This window comes from Clarias gariepinus, chromosome 20 (assembly GCF_024256425.1).
Source record: "Clarias gariepinus isolate MV-2021 ecotype Netherlands chromosome 20, CGAR_prim_01v2, whole genome shotgun sequence".
NCBI classification, from domain to species: Eukaryota; Metazoa; Chordata; class Actinopteri; order Siluriformes; family Clariidae; genus Clarias; species Clarias gariepinus.
This window is the reverse complement of record NC_071119.1, coordinates 13,079,536-13,107,502: the sequence shown is the minus strand read 5'-3', so window position 1 is coordinate 13,107,502 and position 27,967 is coordinate 13,079,536. Positions and strand designations below refer to the sequence as shown.

The following is a 27,967-nucleotide window of genomic DNA, read 5'->3' as shown; positions in this document are numbered from 1 at the left end:
GATAAAAGATATAATAAAAAAGTAGGCTTTTAAAAGGCTAAAATTTATTTCACTATATTAGAAAGCATGGTAAAGGGAAAAAAATAACACAATAAGGACAAACTATAGGTCAAAGCTTTGCAAATACACTTTTACAAAGACTGTTAATTGTATTCTGGCAATATGAAAACAAAGCATTTTATATTACATATTTCATTTTTAAAGCTTAACATGCCTTTATGTAGTAGTTTAGAAACATTAATGAAGATGAAAATTAATAAATATTGGCAATGACTGATAGCTTGATGTATAGCATTGAATCTAACAGATATTATGACATTATAATTTCTTACATTAAACCATGATATGTAAATAAAATTCCACTGCACCAAAATACATGTAAAAGTTGTATAGCATACATTACACCAGATTTGATACAAAAATAGTGCAATTTTAATTTCTAGAACAATTAGCACATTCATGTCATGCTTTCTAAAGGTATTTCCCTGCTCAACAACACATACAGGAAAAGTTACAGTCACAGCAAATATTTTACCAAAATATTATACTACTGCGAGAACTCTTTGACATTAGCTTCCAAAAGTTAATTTGTGCAACAGATACAAGTAATAATAGACAAACAATAGCACGATTTAATGTTGTATGTGATGATTTTGTTAAACTATTCCCAGACAAATGGAAGTATCAACAGAACAGAAACTGATAAGGTGCATTTATGATCCATAGTACCTTATGGAAACAATGCTCATAATAACAATTCAAAGATGCCCTAAAGCAATTTCGCAATAGTCAGAATAAGCTTTGGTCAAGATGTTGTATGGTTCATTTTAGTTTATTTAATAACAGCGCAAAGCAAAATTATTTAAATATGGATTGTATGATACATAGAAGAAATACATTTACAATTTATCTGTGCAAAACGTGAGCAGCAGCTTGAATTTTTTTGTTAAGCTTATTCAACGATTCAATCCTGTTTATTTTCATGTTGCTGGCATGCTCCCAAAATGAACAGCTGTAATTCATATACACCAATCTGCAACAACATAAAAACCACCTGCTTTACAGTATAATGTGTAGGTCCTCCCTGTGCAATCAATACAGATCTGACAAACGCGTGGACTCCACAATACCTTAGAGGGTGTGCTGTGTGTGCGGCATCAAGACTTCAGCAGCAGATACATGGGTTAGACTGGTTTGCCCAGCAGGTTACATAAATGCTCTGTTACATTTAAATCTTGGAAATTTTAAGGCAGGTTGAGCCAAGGTGACCACGTGGACTCACTGTTATATTGCTCAAACCATTACTGAAACATTTTTGCAGCACAGCAAAGTGCATTATCCTACAGAACGGCTACTGTCTTTAGGGAGGAGCACTGCCATGGGTGTACTTTATTAGCAAAAAACATTGTTATGTGGAACGTGTAAACATGACAAGTGACATGAATACCGGGACTGAAGGTTTCCCAGCAGAACATTGTCGTGGGCATCACTCTACTGCTGCTGGCTTGGCCTTTTTTGCATGTGTATTCTGGTGTAAAATCTTTACCCAGGTAAGCGAGATGCAAAGAAAATAGGTTTTATCGGACAAGGCCACCTTTTTCGACTTTGTTCCATGGTCCAGTTTAAATGCTAATGTGCCCATTGTAGGGATTCTGCGACAGTGAACAGCATAGGCGTTCTGATCAGTACAAGGCTACAAAGCTCCATGAACAGCAATTTGTGATGGACTGCGTGTCCGATCCTTTTCTATCAGAGCCAGCATTAACTTTTTTTAATCAATTTGTGCTACAGTGGATCTTCTGTGGGCTCAGGCAAGACAGGCTAGCCTTCACTCTCATGAGTCAGCTTTGGGGACCCATGACCCTGTCACTTGTTCATCGGTCATTGAACCACTAAATCCTTGGTGCACCACACCAGATCTGTCGTTTTAGGGATGCTCTGACCAAGTCGGCTAGTCATCTTAATTTGACCCTTGTCATAGTCGCTCAGATTCTTATACTAGCCCGCTTGATAATGCCTAATACCCCCCCCCCACGCCCCATGAAGGGTGCCACTGTAACAACGGATTTTATTCAGTTTACTTGTCAGTGATTTTAATGTTATGGCTGATCAGTGTATACGTTATATTTTATTATCTTATTATATTCCTGTTCATTCTGTAGCGCTGTGGAATATTAAAAAGAAACTAAGACTAAAATGTTAAAAATGTGATCAAAGTTAGCAAGATGTGGCTTATGTTAAAATGATACTAAATTCCCCAGACTATCACATAGGCATATTGCTATTGATGCCACATTCCCCACACTTGTCAATAATGACTTTAGCAGAGGCATATTGCTTTTTATTTATTTATTTATTTTTAAGTGATTTACTCTGATCAGTCTCTCGCACCTCCTAGACGACATACTCCACCTTCAATTGCCAGTGACTGCCCTGCCAGAGCCCCAGGAGGCAGCCTAGATATATGAGCCTAGAGAGAGAGACAGTGAGAGAGAGAGAAAGAGGGAGAGAGAGAGAGAGAAAGAGAAAGACAGAGAGCATTTATTTAGATTAGTGTCCAAATACTTACAAAAGCTTACAGTGCATCCATAAAGTGTTCACATCGCATCACTTTTCCCACATTTTGTTATGTCAGCCTTATTCTAAAATGGATTAAATTCATTTTTTTCCTTAGAATTCTAAACACAAGACCCCATAATGAGAACATGAAAAAAGTTTACTTGAGATTTTTGCAAATTTATTGAAATTTTTTTTTTTGAGAAAGCACATGTACATGAGTATTCACAGCCTTTGCCATAAAGCTGAAAATTAAGCTCAGGTGCATCCTGTTTCCCTGATAATCTTTAAGATGTTTCTGCAGCTTAATTGGAGTCCACCTGTGGTAAATTCAGTTGATTGGACATGATTTGGAAAGGCACACACCTGTCTATATAAGGTCCCACAGTTGACAGTTCATGTCATAGCACAAACCAAGCATGAAGTCAAAGAAATTGTCTGTGGACCTTCGAGACAGGATTGTCTCGAGGCACAGATCTGGGAAAGGTTACAAAAATTTCTGCTTTTTTGAAGGTCCCAATGAGCACAGTGGCTTACATTATCTATAAGTGGAAGAAGTTCGAAACCACCAGGACTATTCCTAGAGCTGGCCGGCCATCTAAACTAAGCGATCGGGCGAGAAGGGCCTTAGTCAGGGAGTTGATCAAGAACCCGATGGTCACTCTGATAGAGCACCAGAGGTCCTCTGTGGAGAGAGGAGAACCTACCAGAAGGACAACCATCTCTGCAGCAATCCACCAATCAGGCCTATATGGTAGAGTGGCCAGAGAGTCCCATTAGGCCTAAGAATTTTGTTTCTCATGGTCTGAGAGTCCTTCAGGTGCCTTTTGGAAAACTCCAGGCAGGCTGCCATGTGCCTTTGACTAAGGAGTGGCTTCCGTCTGGCCACTCTACCATATAGGCCTGATTTGTGGATTGCTGCAGAGGTTCTTCCATCAGGTTTTGGTCACCTCCCTGACTAAGGCCCTTCTCTCCCGATCACTCAGTTTAAATGGTGGTTTCGAACTTCTACTTACAGATGATGGAAGCCACTGTGCTTATTGGGACCTTCAAAGCAGCAGAAATTTTTCTTCAACCTTTCCCAGATTTGTGCCTAGAGACAATCCTGTCTCTGAGATTTACAGACAATTCCTTTGACTTCATGCTTGGTTTGCTTCATGCTTATATAGACAGGTGTGCCTTTCCAAATCATGTCCAATCAACTGAAGTTACCACAGGTGGACTCCAATTAACTGCAAAAACTCTCAAGGATGATCAGGGAAACAGGATGCATCTGAGCTCAGTTTTGAGTTTTATGGCAAAGGCTGTAAATTCTTATGTACATGTGTTTTTTTTATTTTCAATAAATTTGCAAAAATCTCAAGTAAACTTTTTCATGTTGTTATTATGGGGTGTTGTGTTTAGAATTCTGAGGATAAAAATTTATTTAATCCATTTTAAAATAAGGCTGTGACATGCGTCAAAAGTGATGCGCTGTGAATACTTTCCGGATGCACTGTAAATTTAAACATTCATTTGTAGAGGAGAGTTACAAGCAATAAGTTTTATATTTTATATTTTTCTATTTCAATTATATTTGTTGTAACTATGCAAATTGTAGATCTGTCCATTTATGCAAAATTATTTAATTTTAAAAAATGTAGTTCTCTTTTTTTCTAATCTTTCTCTCTTTTAATTCTATCCTACCTCTCTTTGTTAGGTCACAAACAGTCGTACAACCATTTCTGTAAGAGCCATATTTCCTTTTTTTAGGATTCTGTTGTTGTATTTATTTAAAGTTTATTAGTTAGGCATTCATTTATGATAATCGTAAGTTGTCCTGTGACGTCATTCCATAATTGCGTAGTTGCATGACTATTACGCACGGTAGAAGTTGTTAGGGTACGGAAGTTGTGGAGAACACAAGCTTTTGACCGTAATAAAAAAAACGTAATAAGATACAGCAAATAAGTTGTTGTTACCATAGTGGATTTATGCAGGAAGTGTTGAACGTTTGACGTTAAAAAATAAACAAGGAGACAAAGAATTCATGGACGTCCGAGTCATGAGTAAATGAGTTCAATAAGAAAGATGTGTTATAACTTGTGGAATAACATGCCCGTACATGTAAAGTCAAAAGCTTTCTCTGTCGTTCGAGGGAGGGGAACGGGGAGTGTTGATAAGTAACTGAAACCGAAAGTAAGGATTTGCTTGCTTTGAAATTCGCTATGGCAGACGAAGATGGCAACGCTGCCTTTACTGAGTCTAAGCGTGTGAGGGCGCTCGTCTACAAAGGTTTCGAAGAGAAGCTTCACGAAATGATAAACACCAGAGAAGGCAAGTGGAGTCAACTGACTGCAAAATCCAACGAAATAGAGTTGCTTATGGACAATGCTTGCAATTTGAATGTTGTTGAAACTAAGTTTCGTAAGTACAAAGGGCTGCTAAAAGACTTTATTGAAAGCAATGTAAATAAGCGATTGTGCTTAAGTGAAGAAAAACACGAACGTGATCAGTACAACTGGTATCAGCCCAAATTGCTGTGCTGCACAGAATTCATAGCAAAAGTGGAGTTGTGGATTGCAGACACTAAGAACCGCTTGTAGATGTTTCAAACATTCAAAGATGAAGTTTCACCAATGGACGAACGGTGGAGTCTAAGACACTCGCTTCTAATAAGCCTGGAAGTGTAGCTGCAGCAGTATCCAAAAGGTCCTCAACATCTGCAGAATCCTCAGCTCGTCTTAAAGAAGAAGCCAACAGAGCAGCCCTGTTGGTTAAAGCAGCGACCCTAGAAGAACGGCAGGCGTTAGAAACTAAGGAAGCACAATTAAAGGCTAAAATTGAAAAGCTGAAAATCGAAACGGCGCTTGCAATGTTCCATGCTACATTAAAGGTGTATCAGGATTGTAAAGAACGAGAACATCCCGCAAGACAGAGTGGTCATCGAATCGAGTGGTGCATATGTTCCCAAATCGGAACATAATGAACATGACAAGTACAGTGTGTCATCAAAATATGGCCGAATGTCATTACGTCGTGAGGCAGCCCAAAGACCTAGGAAATTTTTTTTTTTAAGGAATAGTTTACCCAAGACAACGAATATTCACTCCATAATATGGATACAGTAGAGCTTCAGTGATGCAACGTCAGACAGATATCACAGAAATGCTTGCGAATAGTCAAAGGCAATTTTCTTTACCTCAGCGCGACGTTCCTTTGTTTCATAGAGACCCGCTGGAGTTCAGGTCTTTTATGAAGGCGTTTGAACATTAAATCTAGAGCTGATAGTGATGCTGATAAGTTAACCTTTCTTGAGCAGTAAACTAGAGGAGAGCCTAGAGACCTTGTGAAGAGCTGCCAGCATATGCCAGATCGTCGTGGTTATGCAGAAGCAATGAAATTGTTACACGACAGGTTTAGAAATGAGATAAGAATTGCAACAGCACTAATGCAAAAGGCATTCAAATGGCCTGAAATAAAGTCAGAGGATGGAAAGTCATTAAGCGCTTTCTCCCTGTTTCTGGTAACTTGCAGCAATGTTATGGAAGACATTGAATACATGGATGAGTTAGATAATCCTACCAACATGAGGATTATTATCTCAAAACTGCCCTACAAATTGCATGAAAGATAGAGGGTCCATGCATACGAATACGAGGAGCGCCGTCGGAAAAGAGCCAAGTTCATGCAGTGGTGGAATTCGTTGATCGACAAGCAAAAGTATTGTCAAATCCACTCTTTGGAGACCTGGACGTTCTGACTAGTGATAAGTAACACTGTAATAAATTTCAAAGAGCCAAGCTAAAAAAGAGAAGGAAAAAGAGGTAGCAGCTTTGCAACCGGCGTAAAACAGGTTGGTAAAAAATCATAAAGACTTGATTACAGCAAAGTGCATTAGTTATCAGTGCTTTCACTCAACGCATTTTGTGAGAAAAGTCATACCTTAGATGAATGCTATCATTTCAACGCTAAGACATATAAAGACAAATTGGACTTTTTGAGAAAGAATGGATTTTGCTTTGGATGTTTAGTAAAAGGACATTTAAGCAAAGACTGCACAAGAAGAATCACATGTCAGTCGTGCTCAAAGAAACATCCTCGCATGCTACACATTGCCGCACAAGACATAGCTCAGGTAATGGTAAAAGTTGATGAAACTGAAACAGTTAATACCTTGCCTGCTACAGTGAACAATGAAACAAGCGTCTGTCCTGGGGCTGGAGACAATTGCATTTTCTCCATAGTACCTGTTAAAATAAAGTCCAAGAAAAGTGACAAGACAGTGGAAGTGTATGCCTTTATGGACCCAGGTAGTTCTGCTACTTCCTGCACAGAGTCATTAGCAAGGCGATTAAATGTTCAAGGCTGAAAAGTTGACATGATGTTAAGCATCATGAACTCGAAGAAGTTCAAGTAGAAAGCTATGTGCTCACTGACTTGGAGGTCAGTGGTCTGAAAGAAAACACCTTTGTTGAACTTTCCAGAGTGTTGTCACAAAAGAGCATCCCAGTCTCAGTTGAAAACATTCCACAACAGCACGACATTAATAAGTGGCCATACCTCAGTGAAGTGAAATTGCCTCAGATTGATGCTGGAGTTGAAATTCTCATAGGCAACAAAGGATAAGGATCTAGAACCATGGCAAGTAATTAACAGCAGGCACAAAGGGCCATATGCAGTAAAGACTGCTCTTGGATGGACTCTAAATGGACCTCTTCGAGAATTGGTAGAGGAAAGCATGTATGACAACGAGCAGGCTAGTGTTACAGCCAACAGAATTTCCATCGAAAGCGTGGAACAAATGCTGATGCAACAGTATAACCATGATTTTCTTGAACGGAATTGTGATGATAAGGCCGAGTTGTCACAAGAGGATTATCAGTTTTTAGACTCTGTGTCTAACACGGTTTACCGATAATCACTTCTATATCAGTCTTTAAGAAAGCAGCTATTCAAATGCCCAACAACCCAAGTGCAGCCATGCAGCGCGCACTGAATCTCAAAAGAAAATTCAAGAATAACCGCTCTTTTCACAAGAAGTATTTAAACTTTATGAACGACATGTTTGAAAAAGGTCATGCAGTCAAGATCCCGACACCTCACTCTTGTCGACAAGATGGTCAAGTGTGGTATATACCTCACCATGGTGTATATAATCCTCAAAAGAAAAAGCTAAGGGTGGTCTTTGACTGTGCTGCCAGCTACCAGGGAGTATCATTGAATAGCAAGCTCCTACAGGAACCAGACATGACGAATTCACTCATTGGAGTGCTTACATGTTTTAGACAAGAGGATGTTGCCATGATGGCAGATGTGGAAGCCATGTACTATCAGGTGAGAGTTCCAGAAAAAAACACAGATTTGCTGTGCTTCCTATGGTGGCCGAATGGAGATGTAAATCAAGATTTGGTTGAGTACAAGATGGTCGTTCATCTGTTTGGTGCAAAATCGTCTCCAAGTGTTGCTAATTTCGCCCTTAGAAAAACAGCAGAAGAAAACCGCAGCAATGCATCTGCTAAGGTAGTCAACACAGCACTTAGAAACTTTTATGTAGAGGACTGTTTGAAGTCCGTTTCGAGCCATGATCAAGCAGTTGCGTTATATAACAATCTCACCAACCTTTGTGCAAGTGGAGGATTCCACCTCACCAAGTGGGCAAGTAATAGTCGTGCCTTACTGACTTCTATTCCTGAGAGTGAAAGAATCAAAGACATGAGAGACTTGGATTTGAGTAAAGATGCACTTCCCATCGAGAGAGCTCTAGGGGTGTTGTGGTGCATCAATTCAGACATGTTCAAGTTTAAGATTAGTTTAAAAGAACAGCCTGTGACCAGAAGAAGAATCTTGTCAATTACTAGTTCAATTTACGACCCCTTGGGCTTCCTTAAATATAGAATGTGTACTATTTGCCTTAGAGTGTTATATCTTTGCGTACCAAAGAAAAAGTCATAACTAGTTATGACATAATTAACAGTCCATTTCACATATGAGGCACAACTTGTCAATAGGTCTTTCCAGTGTATTGGTCTTAGTTTTAACCAGCACACAGTCTCACAAGTCCTTTTTTATCAGGGAACACTTTCGTTATTCGTCTTACGACCCATGAATTTCTTGGAGAAGACTCATCAATTATTAGAACTACATCTCTAATCGAAAGGTTTTTTCTCACTTGAAACCATTTTTGACGATACCCATGCATGCCATTCCTCTGCAGTGTGTGCCGTATGGTGTCACGGGAAACGGTCACTCCACTTTGGCTTTCTACTGCTTTAGCTAACTGCAGTAAACTTGCATGGCGATTTTCTTCAACCCTTCTCATCAGAAGATGCTCCTGTTGAGATGTTAACTGAATGTCTCTGTAAGATGGTTGCACTTTCATCTTTCTTAAATTTTTGGATTACTTTTGCTACAATATTTTGACGGATATGTAAAGCTTTGCTGATCTTCTTGTAGCCTTCACCTTTTTTGTGTAAAGAAATAATTTCCTTTCTCAGATTTTGTGACATTTCTCTTCCATGCGAAGCCATTGCTGACATCATAAAATGGGAAGGGCTTTTCTTTGTTAAGTAATGCCCTTTTATAGTCACCTGTCTGCTGGACACTTTTTAAATTAATCATTAGACTCACCTGTGGTTGAATGCCTGTTAATTAGAATTTTGTAGTCTTAAGTGTGGCTTTTCTCCTAAGACTATAATTGGGGTGTACTCATTTTTGCAACATGGGCTTAAATGAATTTGTTAGAAAAATCACTTTTTTGTGTGTTCAAATTAACAAATCTTGTTTGCAATTAATGGCCCACATTTGTGGGAGTATTTTGTAGTATTCTTAACATTTGTGTGCTTGCCAGAAAATGTGTGTGATTGACCAGGCCCACACACATTTGGACATAGCGTACATTGAGAATTTACATTTTGTTGATTGTAACTGCACTTTTAATAGACTTAAATTAAAGTGTATTGATGATCTATATATAGTTAGCTAGATAAACTTATTTGTTCCATTAGTTCATTCATGCCAATGGACTGCATTTATGATTTGCTTAGGCCTGTAATTACTGACATACTGTAGCTGAGACTTTATATGACACAAAGTGACAGTCAACAAACAAGGAGGCATTCACTGAACTCATGTGGCTTAGTCTAGCACCCTAAGGGTCCAGGGTTGATTTCAGCTTTATTGAGTTACAACATAACAGCGATAATGGAATTTCCCTAAGAAAATATATATTCATGGAAAGTTAATGAAATAACATTAATGATGTCCTTACCCTAGCTTTCCTGTCATTTGCAGACATGTATCCCACACACATACTCTCCGTAGTATGAGTCCACAGAAATTCCACTGTATGGTGGGCGCAAAAAAATAAATAAATAAATAAATATTATTAGACACTCAACCTTTTGAACGGTAGTGTCCTGTGTTTTGTATTGCTAAAATGTATAATTGCTGCAAATAAATTTGTCAGTAGAGAATGCGTGCTGTGCTGCTTTAGGATTACAGAACATACCCAGTAATGCCTGCATACTGCCAGTGCTGTGGTCCTCTCCACATCTACAGCATCTCAGAACAATTATGCCACCTAGAACACCATCCTCACTGGCCAAAAATGGTGACCCTGTAAAAGATAGTCTCTACATTTACTCATGCAGCCTTTTAAGAGGTTATATTCAATATGTATCATACCTTTTCTTACCTCGAGGTAAACCATCTCATAATAACTTGAAATAAGGGACAAAGCTTTGGACCGTTTTTAAAATTCTTTTTGTATTAATCGCTATATACATAAATTTTAAATATAATTTAATACATTCTTATATTTTCTCAAATATGTCTTGGGTTGACCAATTTGTCTAAGGTGCTCAACTAAAAGAATTCAATTAAACTTTAGTGTCATTGTATTAAATAACAAACAATAAATAACAACAAGATATCATTAGGGCATCATCTTTCCCGGCATGTAATAAAGCGCAACTATAGTGCAGCAACGCAGTAACCACAATAGCTATGTGAAGTAGGATATAAGCACCAGGCTGCTGCGTCTGTGTGCGCCACCACCATGACAATGACACTTCTTTTACTTGTGAACAGCTTTTTTTGGTTGGTCATATGGATGCCACATATCGGCTGTTTACAGTATGGTGTTTACTCACAGGAATGAATGGAAAAAAACTTTTTGTGCAGACCAAACAGTACAGACTGTATACATGACTTTTGGGTAATGTGCAGTATTACTGTACTATTCTTTACTTAGACAAGAGTAATGAACCTGATAAATCTAATGGTGGCACTATAGCACTGTCTATACGATTTATATTTTACATTTATATCCTGAGAATCTTGAAGCATAGAGGGGTCTTTTTTTTTTTTTTTTTTTTAAACAAACAATACCTTTGCTAATGCTGTGGCTGCTGTACCACTTACTCTATGTTGCTTATGACATAATCAAGCTTTAGTGTCATAAATTTGGTTCTATATATTTACATACACTGTCTGGACATAACCGATTCTGTGCCGAGTGCACAAGCTTCCAATTGCTGCAAATAATCGAGCACTAATTTGTCTCGAAACGCGCATTAGGGGCTGTGTGATTTATTTGCTAGGTTTGTTTAAAAATAATTATGCCAGACAACATAAAAGATATGTGCTGCTCAGTAAAAAAAATGCATTCATAGTTTAATTTTAAGTTAAATGTTAAACTCTTGTATTTAAAGTTAGTATTTTTCGAACACGAAATACTGTGCTTGGTTTTAGGTGAAAAATCTAATGTTATAAGAAATGGGCTACATTTAATTAATTGTGTTCAACTAAGGTGTGAAGCTGTTGCATAAAGATAAAGTATAAAACTTTCAAGTTATGGCAACTTTTTTTTAAATATTCAATTTCTTAAAATTGTAACAAAACTGGGAAAAAATTGTCATCACAATATTAATTGGAATTGCACCTAGATATCATGCTATTGTATCAGATGGTAAATACAGACGGGCATTCACATGCAGCTTACATAAATAATAATTTAAGAGGTACTCACCAATAAACTTGTTTTGCATAGCCTCCAGGAGTGCCTGATGAGCGTTGTCAGCCTGCATAGCTGTAGAGCACTCTCTAGCTAACATGGTCCGCATCAGATGCTCTCCGCATCCTGTGACAATCAGCAAGAACAATAATTAAGTTACAGATTACAATCTTTAGTCAGTGTATGTATACTTTGTGCTTTTCCCAACTTACTTAAAATTGGATGACCAAAATAAAATCCAAGCAGAAAATTGTATTTTCTTTTTTTTTTTTATCCAATTGCACAGAATAGACCAAACATATATTATTTCACTGCAAGGTTATTTTCATACCTGAGGTACTCACGGCTGTAGAATAAGGTCGATCATCATGTGCATTTTCAGCCCAACAGCCACATCCATACTGAGCAGCCTTAGAATAAGAGATTAAGATGCAAAAGACATCACTGTTATTACTGCAGTACAACCTTTACAAGAAGACAGCTGAAAATGCAAGAAAATAAAAATAGTATTTATTATTATTAACTACTCAGTTAGAGGCACCTGCAAGAAACAGGGATTTTTACCTGGCCCACTCGCCCTGGGTGTTTCATAGCTAAACCTCCACTAGAGACAGCGGCTGCAACGTTCCCTTGCTGATCCACGACAACAGCTCCAACTGTGTCCAGGGACGAAGGCTCCTCTAAATCTACCATTTCATTTACCTGATGAAAGAAATGCTAATTATTGTTCTGTACATCAGAATTATCATACAGTTTACTTAAGATAAATATTGGGTAAATATTGTACAACAAATCCATGTGACAATTATTGACACAGCCAGGGTCCTTAGATACTCAAAGTTCACATAATATTTTTTAACCCTAACCTAGTGTTTATGAGGGCTTTTGATGACTTTTTTTTGTTTGTTTGGGGCATAAATATGATTTGACACCAAGGGAAGTTCCCTTTACTTATCAGCTTAAAAAGATTATATACAAGTCCAAATCTTTATATATATATATATATATATTAGATTTGGACTTTATGGTTTAATGTTTAGGGTACAATTGAAGAAAATGGAATGTGATTGCTATGGGCTGCTACATATGACCGCTTTATCTTTAGGCTTATGTTTGATTATGTGAACGGGTGGCTTTCCACAAGAGTTGATAATAGATGGGAACAGCATCAGAACGTTTAACTATATATATTTATCTGTGTCACAGATGTTCTAAAAATGGTTAACACAAACTGTTGGACGCAGCAAGAGTGAAAGTAGGTCAGTATGTCCACTGTCCTAAGGAGAGAGCAGCAGCTAGGCATTGCTTAAGTATACCATATTGATGAGACGTCCTATTTCCCAGCTGCAGAATATATCAAAGACCTTTAGGTACATCAAATTTGGTGTATATATTATTCGCAATTCAATTTGCTTATATTATTATTTTTTTTACTCCGAGTTGTCAAACATAGTACTGATGGTTTGGACAAAATATTCTGAGGTGATATATGCTGATAAAGACAGGGAAGCTTGATAAATCCGGTATAACCATAACTAATTTATCTGATGAATCCTACGGTTTATAGAAATTATATTTGGTCAATATCGTCAAATCCTGCCTGTTTTGTAATTTCCTTGTTTAAAATTTCAGTAATGTAAAACAGTGAGCAGAGTACATGCAACTAAATAACAAGGTAAAGAGGAATACAACACATTTTTAATCCTACTTCAAGTATAGTTCAGTCTTATCTACAAACATTATATTATATAATACATTAAGTAAGGCTATACTAATTTTAATATCAATGTCTCGCAAGTAAAACTGCAATAGGCTACATAAACTCACCATCCACTTAAAATATATAAACCAGTACATTTATGCAGATAACTAAATGGTAATTACTGTATGTGTCAGCAGCACAATAATAGGCACACCAAACCTTTACACAGAATGTAGGGGACGGGGACGGGGCAATCTGTCTCCGCCACAGCCAGACACGTGTCTGACATAAGCCTGAAACATCCTATTGATGAGAGAGATTGGAGGTGAATGATGGTGAGACTGGTCTGAGCTGAAAGTCTTTAGGTAACTTAAGTAAGCACTCTTTTAACTTAAGTAAGGCATCTTAGAAGACAACACATCAATTCTTGAAGTGGACGGGTAACAACAGCAGACAATCACATCAAGTTTCACCCAGTCAGCTAAAAACAAGAATCTGAGGATATTGTGAAAACAGACTCACTGAAACTGGAAAAACATGAGGTATTGTTCTTCAACTGGTAGTCTGTACTACCATCAAAAATGGTAACTTGGAAAAATGGAAACTAATGCAAGGTTGTTGTACCCGCGTTGTGTGGGTGTGTGAATTAAATCAAGTTTTAGCTTTATTGCCTATACCTGGTTCTTCACATCAGACACGATTTACTGGACTCTAAATGTAGTAGTCTGAAGTGAAAACTAAGTTACACTAAGTCAGTAATCCTGACTGCAGACCAAAACTCATATACGCCTTATCAACTTGCATAAGAAGTACCATACACACACCTCACCACAAGTTAAAACAAGTTTCCTCTGTGGTTCCAGTGGTTTCCTTTTGTCACTAAGGGTAGGGTCACACTGTGTAATCCCCAGTTGTAAATGGCTTATATCTTTTTATAAATTGTGTACCTTCAGTTCATTTAATGAATTCAGATGTGTTGCAACGTTTGCCTGAGAAAGTTGCAAATTTGCATGCATCTTTTTAGGAGGACATCATAGCACTAATTATAATGTCCCGTCACAAACAACCATCATACAGCATGACAGAGCGTAGGTGATCATGCACCAATTAGGTAACCCCTATTTACATATATTTACATGTCTCTCAGAAGGTTCCTTGGTTTTGAACCTGGATAAATGTGAGTTTGGATAGGGAGGAGTGTCTTATCTTGGGGACATGGTTGGGTAAGGAATTGCAAAGCCATTTAAATCCAAATTCGTTAGCACATTCCCAGTCCTCAAGACATGATGAGACCTCAAGACAGTTATGAGTATAGCTATGGCTGGTAATTAGTGTTGTTTTTGTGTGTAAAAAAAAAAAAGATGTTGTTTTACCCCTCACTAAACCACTATGCCAGAATGTGGCGTTCAAGTTGTCCCCTAAGTACCAGTTTGCCTTGAACTAAGTGAAACTAATACCGTCCTCTTCAGCTTTTTTTGCACCTGATCCTAGGAGGGCCTTCAAGGTGGAGGTTAGATGCCAGTCGTACCAGTGCTGGCGCTGTGTTAAGTCATGAGGATGACTATGTGGTAGATCACACTGTATGCTACTTCTCCAAAAAGTTGAAGCACCAGCACAACTTTAGGACCATCGAGAAGGAGGCCCTTGCCTTGCTGATGGCCTTGCAACATTCTGTAATACCTCGGTGACAATTCGACTCTAGTTCATGTGTACACAGATCACAACCCTTAAGTGTTCCCTAAACTGCATCTAACCCTTAACCGCATCTAATGTGTACCACCAACCAGAGACTGATGCACTTGTTTCCTATTGCCCAAGGTTTCTGGTTGGTGATATAGAAATTAGCTTTTATTAGGTAACTCACAGTTCCACTTGATTGTCGTCGCCTCTTAAGAGAGTTAAGTTCTGGTTCCATCTTCTCTGCCATCTCCATCTTTCGTTTATTCCTTTTGTATGCTGACAAGCTACACTCTGAAATATTTCAAAAGAAATATAAATATTTAATATTAGATGTTTCCCTCGCCAATGTAGTCTCACTAGGGTATAACTACTAGGTCTAAAAGCTGCAGTTTTAACCTACACTTAACCAGCGACACTAAGGCAAAATAGACTTTTGCAACTCCCTCCTTAACTGGCTTACCCTCATATGCCATTATTCAACAAAACATCCACAAGGCCCAAAATCATACCATTAGCACACTCTGATTTTACTTTTTTCTTATATTTCTTGTATTACGCTGAACTAATTACTAGTGAATAGTGTCCTAGTTATAAAACTATAATATAGCATAATATAAACATTAATAACATTTAAAACATGCTTTAGGTCAAACATTTATTATATTGTTATTTATTTGAGATAGTTTTTCCTGATTATAATCTTTTACATATGTATTTTAAAATAGTAAAATAAAATGCCTTGAATATTAATGTGTCTTTATATTGGTGTTTGTATCTAAACAGACAGAATTTAGGACACTTATTTTATACCAGTCAAACTCATTATAGTTATTTTACAGAATACTTACTGGTGGCCATCTTCTCTGAAGGACATGGAGGTATACCATGACTAACAGCCCACTGTTGCGCTCCAATTCCAACTAAAAAACTAAAAAATATTAAATAAAAAAAGATCCAATTTACTTTAAACCAGCGAGAATTGAAATATACATGGTATAAGTACACAGTACCTCTGCCTGTAGAATGAGATTAGCCCTTGTTAACTGGATACAAAACTATATTACAGAAAACAAAAAAATTAAACCATTTTTATTTTATGTTTTAGTAATTATATAAAAAGCCTACCAAGGAGGAATTCTTCCAGCTGAAAGCTTCCCTTTCTGTGCTTCATTCAATAGCGTTCTGGCCACCAATACTGGATTCTTAATTCCTGAGAAATATTAGCAGAATTGGAAAATGCATACATTCCTGATAAAGCTAATGTTTAAAATTCACATCAGATTCAGAAAAAAAAGTAAGGAAGTGACACGGCATATAATACTAGGTCACTGTAAAATCATTACTTTGTTGAAGCTCATACATTAGAGAACATCCAAATGTAGCATACATAGATCAGGGTAAAGTAAAACTCCTCTGAATATGAGTTTAAATATAAATAAGAGTAAAAACTATATCATATAAAATATGTTCAGTTGAGTACAATATGCCCCTTTTGTATTCAATATTTATTTACCATTTTTTTAATTCTTAAATCCGTAACAGACTTGAGTGCAAATAGTCCTGAGCAACATCACATCACAACTAAGGGCATTTATGCTTCACCTTAAAATATATTTTTATACAAGTCTTGCACAGTAAACAAAACAAAAAAAAACAGCACTTAAAAATCTAGATTGTATGTAAAATAATATGTATTTAAAAAAATTTGAAATCAACCCACCACTTAAAGCACCAACTGCTCCATAATCTAATGACTTTCCCTCCATGATGCTGGCATCACATTCTATATCCCCAACCAGGTTTAGATTGGAGCCCGTACCAGCATTGGTAAAGGGTGAATCCTGCAAACAAAAGAAAAGTATAGAGATAAATTTACACTTGGGCAGACTTTTGATTTCCTTCATGGTTCATCCTTCTGCTGTTATACATCAGGTTCACACAATGAAGGCATTTTGATCTTATACTGTTTGTAATTTGGACCTTAGGAATGGCCATATAACAGGAGACCTTCAAGGTACATTGCAAGATACCTTGATACTTTGTGTTCAAACATACAGAGACATAGCAAGTTCTTTTACAAAACACTGGTTTCCAAATTGCTTGCAATTAGGACCAACAAATTAAAGCCAACATATGAAGCCAAATTTGCAAGTCACAACATTGCACCAAGTTAATGGCAAATTGCAACTAAATGGTCACAGTCTGGAGTTCTAACCACCATAGACAATAACATATTTCATGTGAAACAGAGCCCGTATTAAAAAGCTCATTAGCCTTCTTTCAGAGAGCTTCTATCTTAGCTTAAAAAGTCCTATCTGGGAGTCCTAGACTAAAAGTGGTTTAGAAAACTTCTCAGAGTAACTCTGAGGAAGGAAAGTATGAAAACCTTTATGCAAAGTTTCTGTTATAGGCTTAATATCTAAAAGTTTAGTGAAAATGTGTCTACCTTTGAAGCAACCAATTTAAACACAGAAGTTACTATATTTAAGTTCTTAAATTTATTTATCATACTGATTTTTATTACATTTCAGATTAATGGGAGCAAAATGGCTCAACTTGCATGATTACCAATTTACATGATTGCAGGACAGTCTGTTTAAATTGCACTTTTAAATGCTATGTAGCAATCCAAAAAAGATGGAAGGAAGTAAAAGAACAAGAAAACCAAATTAGACAGAAGAGCAGTGTTTACTTTTAGCTTTACGTTCAGTCGTTGGAGAATATTTATTTTTCCCGCCATTTTGTCCTCTGCTATAAAAACTCTTAAGCCTCTTAAAAGTCCTCCTCTCTACTCTTAACAATTTTTACCTTAGGAGCTGTTTTTAGGTCTAAAATGATTTGTGAATCATTTTTATCCTTACTAAGATTTAGTCCTAAATTTAAGGGTAAATTCTAAGAAAATGTCACAATTGTAAGAATTTCTTTTTAAATTCGGTCACTAGGAACAACTTTTAGGCTTAAGAAACTTTGTGAATACGGGCCCAGATGTTTATATGCAGGTAAGTTGGAGTGTGCAATAGACATCTAATATGTGAAGAAGGTTTTTGTAATCTTGTGAAAAAGCAAATCTGTTCACATACACTATCCCTTAAAGCAACCACAATAGTGCTTAGTTTTACACAACTTTATTAATAAGGTTTTTATTACTCAATAATAACAAGTTGAAGAGAAATGTCAATGGCATCACCTCTAGCTCTATAAGAGCTGCAGTCACTGCCTCCACTGCCATAGCACCATCTCTCAACCTCTCCATAGCCTGCAAAATAAAACAACAATAATAACTATCTTTATTATTATAGGAGAGAAAAAGAGAGAGATAATGTACGACAATTACTGACCGGAGTAACCAAACACAACATGGAACAGCAAACAACTATCTACTTTATTGACTACTGTAATCATAGTGATACTCGGGATTGTTTTAGTTTTCATCCTACATTACATTTATCAGCCATAACAGTAAAACTATTTTTGCCAAAAACTGCTGTTTTTGGCAAAAATACTTTTGCAGCAAGGTGTTTTACATGCACTGATTTATTTGTGGTTTACAACAATATCAACACTGTCTGCCACATATATAATTTTCTATTTTTTTTTTTTATTTGACATTGATTTTGCAGGGGTGCCGCTAAATGGAATAGGTAAGGATGATTATAATGTTTGTTTAAGTATGGTAGCCTAAGAGACAATATACTGTTATTAATATTGTTGTGGCCGTATCATTATTCTCTCACAAAAGAAACTAATAATTTTTATTAAAAATGTTATTAAAAATGTATCTTGAACACAGAATGTGAGTGTAATTTATGCTCAATGTCTGAATTAAGCTTTCTCCTATTGTGTCACACAAAGCTTTAGCGAGCCTGACATCACTTAGTGAAAATGAACAAGCAGGCTGTAATGCAGTCTATTACAATGCTTATAGTCACTTTTTTCATTAATTTGTAAAAGTTTCGTTTTTTGTTTGTTACTGTTATTGTTCAGTGATTAAAGTAAAGGATGTGCTAATTAAAATATTTGCATTTGGGCACTTATTTATCAAATTTATGACTGTTATAATTATTATTGATAATAATTATAACAAAAAAAAGCATGCATGCCCTGGTTGTCTTGCCAACACAATTAGTTCCATGTCAAAATGTCATGTCAAGTTGTGTAGATCAGTGTGCTTGCACAATTAATTTGTTTCCAGGAATATCAACTTGGATAACTGACTGTTCGCTTGCTACCCAATATATCCCATTCCAATGTAACAGGAAACTCAGCTTTATTTATTTTTATTTTTTTTTTATATTCCTAAATTATGTATACATGCAGTTTAATTGAATTTAACTTGTAAATAACTTTTATTAATGAAAATTGTTGCAAAGAAGCAGCACAGAAATATATTCTGGATATAAAGGTAAAAATAAATATGTGCTCTTATAGCAATTTGTCCCTAACGAGCAAGCCCGAGTTGACAGTGACAAGAAAAAACTGCCTGAGATGACATGATGAAGAAACCTTCAGTGGAACCAGACTCACAAATTAACCCATCCTGGTGCTGGATAGTATAACCACAAATAAATCCTTTGAATAACTGTGTACAATATGGTGAGATTATATGACGTGAAATGTGTTTTAGTTAACATGAAGTTCGCTTTGTTCAGGTTACTGTTGAGTGATTAGACTTGTTGGAACAATAAAGGAAGAACACAGGCAGGTTCGATAAGAGTAAACTATTTTTATTTTTTAGTTCAGATTTTTCTGTGAGTTTTAAAAACCTTGGTCATGGAAAAGATGTGTTTCAAATTATTGGCACACAAAAAAAAAAAAACGCTTCAATATATTATTAAAACTGGAAGGATAGTGATGAGCCATCAAATTCACAAAATAAATGTGGCTGGAAAAAAGATTCATTAATGACTATGATCTGAGATAACTCAAACACTTTAAGCTGCACGTCTCTGTATACGTCCCTGAAAGTGCTGTTAAGATAATACTTTTACACATGTCACCAGTGTCATGACCATAACTCCAGCTTAAAACTATTCAAAGATTAGTGCCTGATGAATCCGTCCTTCTTTTCTGCATCTCTAGCTCTCATACTGTCTTCCCAGCTACAAAGACACCTGCGATGACTACAACATTGCATGCCCCATTATGCTTCTGCATCAGGTCCATGCAGAATCTACACTGTCGGCTACAGAAGTGGCCTTTACCATTATGAGAATTTATACTTGTGCACTGATATGTCGGTGTTACTATGCAATTACGCCGAAAAAACGCTAGATGGTAGTGGGGTTTTTGGTGTACAACAAACAATGGTGAATAAAACTGAGTGAATCTTGTTGGAATTGGAGCAAAGAGACCGAAGTGACAAGGATCCATACCAAGACTTTGCTGTCATTTGGCGGTCTTTGTAGTGTGGCGATAAAACCTTACAAAAGCACATTTTTATGAACTTACTAACTCCAGTTAGTGTCTCCTTGATTTGGTCTGTGTTCATTTAACTTTCATCTCAGTTCAAAAATGGAATTGTAGAAGAAGCTAGGGTTAGCTACACATAGCTTCATTTCTGGGGAGAAGCACCTCAGGCTATGGCACAGGTTACACAGCTATACATTAACTATGTGAAACCTGCTGTGTAGACCTAATGCAGAAGCGCACAACTGGCTTGAGTTTCACCAACTAATCCATAAAAGCCTGCTTATTTTTATTTATTAGTTCAGTTCTTTGGTGATCAAGTGTTTGTTATTATAGGAACAAAACACTTTCCTGTCTGGAACTATAGTGTCCATGTAGAAACTGATGTCTGCTATTCTTCCCCAACTGGTTCACATAACACTTCGCAGTCTCTGGTCTTAAAACAGAGCTACAGTGCCTGCTCTGCCTCTAGTGACATCTCCTCCTGGTCTTTGTCACAGACTGCCTTAGGATAGCAGGATGGTAACTGTCAGTAAAACCAGGTCATGGTTAAACCTTCCCCCACATTTGTCTCTAGTAAATCCAGTGACCTGTTCCACTTGTACCACAAACTGGTGAAACTTTGGAGAGTTATGTATGATTATAATTCCCAGAAATGACAGCAAAATAGTTTGTATGTTGAGTTTGCGATACAAGTTTATGACATCAAAAGCGTGATCTGTGTCAGCTGTCGATCAGAGGTAAATGATGATCGCAAGAGAATGATGTTTAACATTTGGGTAATGATCGTACTGCTTCACAGTTGCAATTTTTGATTTATATTATATTATCAATTTGCCCAGGATTACAGCAGCTGTTTTGCACACAGTACAACCGCTTCCTTCTTACCAGTCCAATCTCACAGCCTGAAAGCCAGGAAATTGAAGCATTCTGTAGCATTTTCTGAGTAAAACAAGATGAACAGCTGATACTCACTATGGGTCTCAATCAGTGCATGGAGCTTTCCATCATTACTGCAAAAAGACACATTTTTCCTAGGATGCTAGAGGTAACTGAAGGGCTTGTAGCATCTCCACTTTGCCTTTATTTTGAATCCAGCTCTGCACTCTGGATTTGAGTACCAGCAGCTGATCCTTGTATATGTGAACTTTCCTGCTTTCTCACCAGCATTTTCCATGGCATGCTTAATTTATATAAAAAAAACCTACAAGCCTAAAACAACGATGAATGAATGAATGAATGAATAAATGAATTAAGTATTGAAGATAGGAGCTGCCATCTACAAATGCACAGTAGATACAAGGATGTAGGGTGTAGGGGTTTTTAATGTAATAAATAAATAAACCAGATAACTTATGTCTGATATTTTAGCAACATAAATTCTATACGGGATAAATATGTGGAAAACAAACAAACGAGGACAAAAAGGCTGCAAAGAGACTTACACTAACATAGATCTATTATGCAAAATTCACTTTTTGTCATTTAAACAATTTAATTAGATTGTCCCCGTTATGTGACGTCATCTATGGAAAACCCTTCCCCTGGCTTATTTCTCAGGTCTTTTGTTCTCTGGTGAGCATAGCTTAGCAGGAGCTTGTATAAACAGACACCGAAATGCCACATTCAAAAAGGAGTGAAACAAAGGAAGTTTAAGGTAAAAAAATACATTTTCTGAAAATGCTAGAGCATTAACAGACACCCTTTGGGGAACCTTTGAGACATATAATAACTTGTTAAAGAAAGGGTAGGGTTTGAAGTGGCTGTAGGAATATTTGGCAAATACTAATCACTCACTGTATTGGATAACATTCGTGCATATTCTTCACATGTTTGGAACATAAGGTTTGGTAGCTAGATGGAATCTCCTTTCATGCAAGTCCACTTAAATTACATTTACCAGGGACCTAAAAATTTAACTGCCTTGAAGAGGGCTGTGCACATGGGATTCCCATGCAATATAATAGATGTGGAACTTGCAGTGAATACAGCGGTACCTCTGCATACGAATTTAATCCATTCCGGGGGCGAGCTCTTAGGGTGAAATTTCATATTGTTGGGTTGGGGGACGTTACTTTTTAAAGTAACTAATTACATTACAAAATTACTCATATATATAATCATATGTGCACATATACAAGTTAACATTACAGCATTATTTTCGGATAAAAGTAACTGGATCGAGTACTTTTCCATTGCAGAAAATTAAAACTCCTTGTGATTCCTCATGCATGTTGTTTTAGTCAAGACCTTTATAATTATTCTACCATCATCACTCAGCGAAGTTTGGCCAATAATCTGTTGACTACTAATACCCCTATCTCACCTACGCGGTTTCACGTTGTGGCTGTACAAAAAGTACGGTTCATCATGATTCACCGCGAGTTTTGGCGCTGTGATTAGGTTTCCATCTTTCTGCGCGTCGGTCCTTGCAAAGTCAAACTGCATAGGTGAGATAGGGGTATAACAGCAGAAATAAAAGAGGGGGGCAGGTTATCGGGGACGGAAACTTTCTCACACACACACACACACACACACACACACACACACACACTGAGGGATTGGGAATGACTGCTATCTGGCTTACGGTTTACATAAATTGTCTAAATAACTAATTACACGCTGTGGTGACCCCTCGTCGGGAGCAGCCGAAAGACCAACAACAACATTTTAGTAAAAATTAACTAAATAACTAGAGAACTTAAAAAAAAAACATTAGATTACTTGTTAGATGAAAAAAGTAACAAAAATAAATAAATAAAAGTTACTTTGTAACTAGTTACACCCAACACTGATTGCAAAACACATTTTCCCATTTTAGAAAATAATGTAAATGCACATAATCCGTTTCAGTCACCCAAAAATATTACCAATATTACCAATTTCCAACACTATAATCATATCTTTGCCTAAAAACAATCAAAACATTTAGAAAAGACATGTAAATGTAGTTAAATATGAAGTAAATAGACAATAATCCTCACGTAACCGTAATTTATGATTACTCTTGGCACCAGCTGTTTTAAAAACCAAACTGACAGCGGCTCCTTTTTTTTTTTTTGCTACCATGCTTGCTAACATTCTTGGGCCCGAAGGTGCTATGTCTTCACTAAATCTTGCAAAAATGAAAAAAAAAAAAAAGGCTCCTGGATTGTTGAAATTTCAGATCGTAAGGTGAAAATTTTTTAATTGGTGCATGTGTATGCAGAAGTACCACTGTAAAATTGTTAAATAATGATGTCTTGTTAGAGGGAAGAAAAAAGCGCTGTCTTGCAAGCAAAAAGTGCTTTAAAAAAAGTTCAACTTATGTTGTGCACATCTGAATTTTGTTAGACATAGAATACTGACATCATTTATCTTGGTTTAACTTTTTCCATGAAAAGAAGTAAAATTTTCAACAAGGGTGTGTAGATGTTTTACATTAAGTGCATATACATACACAACTGCACACCATGGAAACACAAACCTGGAAATCACTTATGTTGTTGGACCACAAGATTAATAAGATATGAAATGTACTAACTTTCTGACAGGCTCTTTTGCACACATGTTTATACTCCTTGGCTTTGGATTCAGAATGATAACCTGCCCCTGCATAAAGAAGGGAAAAGAAAACATCAGTATTTCAGTATTAAATAACAGACCATCAATACCAACAGCTTTAACATAACGTACAAGCTACAAGATATAAAAAACTGTTGCCGCAAAGTTAGAAGCGCACAATTGTACAGGATGTCTTTGTATCCTGTAGCACTACACATTCCCTACACTGGGACTTAGAAACTTGAACCTGTTCCAGCATGACAATGGCCCTGTGCACAAAGCAAAACTGCAAGGCTAAAGCAGAAGACCTAAAAAAGACTTCTCAGAACCCTTGATCTGAACCTCACTGAACACCTTTGGAATTAATTGGAACATCAACTGCATTTAGTTCATCAGTACCTGACCTCATTAGTTATTTATTGCTGAAAAAATGCTCATAAATCTAGAGGAAAGCTTTTTTAAAAAAGGGATAATTGTTACAAACAACAAAAGTAAATTAGGATTGTTATGTTTATTAAGCATGTTTAGGTGGGATGGTCAGGTGTCCACAAACTTTTGGCCAAAAGTTTAAAATGTTTAAAGTATTATTTCTGCCATGTAATTTCTATTTAAATAACAAGTTAATGAGAAAGTCAATGACCAGACTTGTTTAAGCTCACAGAAAAGCTACAGTAACTCAATCACTCTGAACAACTATGGTGGGCAGAAAAGCATCTCGAAATGCATCAAACCTTAAGGTACCTGAAGACCTCATAAGGTTATGAACAGAACGCTGAGGCTGCAGTTGACAGGCTCACCAAAACTGGACAGGTAAAGACAGTTAAAAACATGCCTGGTGTGATAAATCTTGATTTCGGATGAGGCACACAGATAGTAGGTTCAGAATTTGATGTCAATATCATGTGCCAACAGTTCAGGCTGGTGGGGTGAAATAATGCTCTGGTTAATGTTCTCTTGGCACAATTTAAAACTGAATGCTTCAACCTATATAAGTCTGGCAGCTGACCCTGTGCTTCCTTTTAGAGCGATAATTTTTCTAACGGTTATTTCCAGCCTGATTAGGCATGATGTCACAAAGCAAATGATGTCTCAAGCTGGTTTCATGGATATAACAATAAGTGTACTGTCCTCCACTGGCCTTGCCAATCATTGGATTTAACCCCACACTTTTGACAAACTATATCAGGATATTTGCAACATCAAAGTGCACCTGAAAAATCATCAGGAATGGCACAAAGCTGCCACGTCAACCCAGGCACAAAATGTCACAAGGAGCACTTCCAACATGCTGTAGAATCAATCCCACAAAGAATTGATGCTGTTTGAAAGCAAAGGACGGTCCTACCCTGTATTAGTATAGTGTTTCTATTAAAGTGCTCAGTAAATGTATACACACATTTTCCACTGTTTGCAAATGTGGATTTAAGAACAACAAGCAAAGATGCTAATAGAAAAGCATAATCAGTTTTTTTTGACAACATTTGTCATTTTCAAGGTTTAACTCACAACACACAGACAAGATAACATTCAACTTGTAGGTAGTCCCTAACTTACGTACTAGTTAAGGATTTTTTAAAATTAGGATTATTCACCATCAGGATAGCTGTTTTCTTTCGTGCTCCCGGATAGAAGTATATAATTGTAAATATTGGTATCAAGTGCACTGCAAGATATGTTTTTTGGTAAAATACACAAGAGCTACTTCCATGATTAAAACAAAAGTAAAACCGAGGTTGGTTGGTAATTCAAGACTATCTGTATTTGTCACACATGTACCATACAGCACAGTGAACCATACAGTCACATGTACCTTACAGCAGAAGAAGAATCTAAGAATCTTCTAAAAATGTTGAAAGTCTCTTTTTTACATAATGAGATAATAACACAGGCCTATAAAAATGCCTAATAAATCTGTTTTTTGCTATTCATTTAAAACATTTAATCTCATACCTGCATGGACCAACACAAAGCCTACAGCTCTGTTGTCTTTGCTGGAGATCTCTATATTTTGCTCTTTGTTATTCTGTATAGTTCTTAAATAATTCAGTGGAGGTGTGTTCCCTTCGCACCCTGTTGATTTTATCGCTTTCTCCATGACCCGTGCGCAGAAGCAGTTGCATCTTGGTCTACCAATCACTCACAGCATGTAAATACTGGCGTTTTGATCCCTAAAAAACAGAAATGGACATGAAAGGAAATTAAAAAAAAAATTTGCATAACATGTAGAGTAAAAAAAATGTTAATTTTTTTTTAATGCAGTTTTCTTTTTACTTCTAAGACATCATAACATTTAAATTCATCTAGCAACCAGAGCTAACTGTAAGACTAACAGTCTTTCAATACACCATGCAATTCTGTTCATAATGCAGCAGTCTATCGCTGTCTTACGGCTGCTCCCATCGAGGTTTTACGTCGAATGCCCTTCCTGACGCCACCCTCCCATTTTATCCGGGCTTGGGACTGGCAATACTGGGGGGTTTGGGCATTGAGATATATTTGCCGATTCTGTGGCAGTTACTTACAGGGTCGGGTTGCCAGCTTGACACCTGATTGCCATTTACACAATACGGGCAATTCGGGAATGCCTATTAGTCTACCCTACATGTCTATAGACTGTCGGATGAAACCCACCAAGCACGAGGAAAACACGCAAACTCCATGCACACAGACCCCAAGGTGGGACTCGAACCCCGACCCTGTAAGTGCAAGGTCTCTGTGCCACCAAACCTTAAATTAGTAATGCAGTGTAACAGAGTGTATGTTTCCTAACTTGAAAAAATTTTTTTTTTTTTGCAGCCTGTTTAGAGATGGGTACTGCAATCCTGGACCAAGAATAAAGCTAACTGTAATAGTTTGACAACCCATGTTAGATGTTTTGGAGATAAAGTGAGAGAGGCCAGATTGAGTTGGTTTGGACATGTTCAGGGGAGAGATGGTGAATATACTGCCAGGTTTGAAATGCCAGGCAGGAGGTCTAGAGGAAGATCAAAGAGAAGATTTATGGATGCAGTGAGAGAGGACATGAAGTTAGTTGGTGTGAGAGAAGAGGATGCAGAGGATAGGGTTAGATGGAGGCACATGATTCGTTGTGGCGACCCCTGAAAGGGAATAGCCGAAAGACAAAGAAAAGTAATAGTTTGACATTTTTGTCATAGCAGCATTAATGGAAAAGCAAGACTTTGCCGTCCTCTGTCAGTGTACATTACATCACCTGTGTGCTAAGGATGTCACGATCCAAAAACACTGTATTCATACCCGCTCCACATTTTATCATGTTACAACCACAAACGTAAATGCATTCTATTGGACTTTTATGTGACAGACCAACACAAAGTGGCACATAATTGGGAAGTGCAAGTAAAATGATAAATGGTTGTCAAAAAATGTGGTGTGCATTTGTATTTAATCAACTACAGACATTGGGTGGGAATCAAACCCGGGCCGTAAGAGACCTACCACTGAGACACCAATGCCTCCAATCAATGAATAACAGTAATGAGTTGAAATAAATGTATTTGATATAAAGAATGTCACATTTATTTATTTATTTTGATTCATTACTGCTGCATCATGAACAGAACTGAGACAGAAACATGATCTGTGGACTGCAGTTACACAGGACACTCTTCACCTAATGTAGCCTACATTCATCTATCTGACTCAGCTTAACATTTAATCTGAATCAGGCTTTTTAATGCTTATACTTTATACACATTACTCTAAAGCATGGTGTAGACAGAAACCAGGCAGACTGTAAGTTTAAACTCTCACAACTTCTTAAATGCAAGCTCTGTGTGCTAGAAAAATTAAAATGTCATGATGTTCATCACTACTGAAGCATCACACTGGGCTGAAGCCTAATGTTAGACATTACTGCGTTTCTAACAACGTCGCAGATATTCAATACAATCTCATTAATCATTCAAAAACATCTATAAAAACCGAAACACATATATAAGTCAGTACCTCAATGAGTTCGCAGTGTTTAAGGTGTAAATACATCATTAGAGCTGATGTTCTGCTGCACTAACAACTTACACCTCTCTCTCCAATTCAGCTAGCAACGTCGGGCTGCTTCTTTTTTC

General features: G+C 37.0%; 1 protein-coding gene across 1 annotated transcript; it reads right to left on the bottom strand.

Annotated features, from left to right (window-relative positions):
• Positions 1–33: 33 nt before the first annotated feature.
• On the bottom strand, positions 34–27,967 carry tasp1 (taspase, threonine aspartase, 1). The gene is made up of 14 exons (XM_053480295.1): positions 27,849–27,967; positions 25,833–26,050; positions 23,863–23,930; positions 18,121–18,189; positions 16,654–16,774; positions 16,059–16,143; positions 15,782–15,861; positions 15,118–15,224; positions 12,116–12,253; positions 11,883–11,961; positions 11,567–11,677; positions 10,046–10,153; positions 9,806–9,879; positions 34–2,470 (listed from the first exon to the last, which is right to left on the bottom strand). The coding sequence occupies exons 2-14, from the start codon at positions 25,975–25,977 to the stop codon at positions 2,378–2,380; spliced, it is 1,278 nt and encodes a 425-aa protein (XP_053336270.1). The 5' UTR covers positions 25,978–26,050; positions 27,849–27,967; the 3' UTR covers positions 34–2,377.

Excerpts from the sequence above, each read along its gene's own strand:
- tasp1 (XM_053480295.1), bottom strand. The coding sequence starts at position 25,977 with ATGGAGAAAGCGATAAAATCAACAGGGTGCGAAGGGAACACACCTCCA. Across the intron at positions 12,254-15,117 it reads GACGACAATCAAGTGGAACT|GTAAATGAAATGGTAGATTT; the intron begins GTGAGTTACCTA and ends TTCTTTCATCAG. Across the intron at positions 11,962-12,115 it reads ACCCAGGGCGAGTGGGCCAG|GCTGCTCAGTATGGATGTGG; the intron begins GTAAAAATCCCT and ends TCTTATTCTAAG.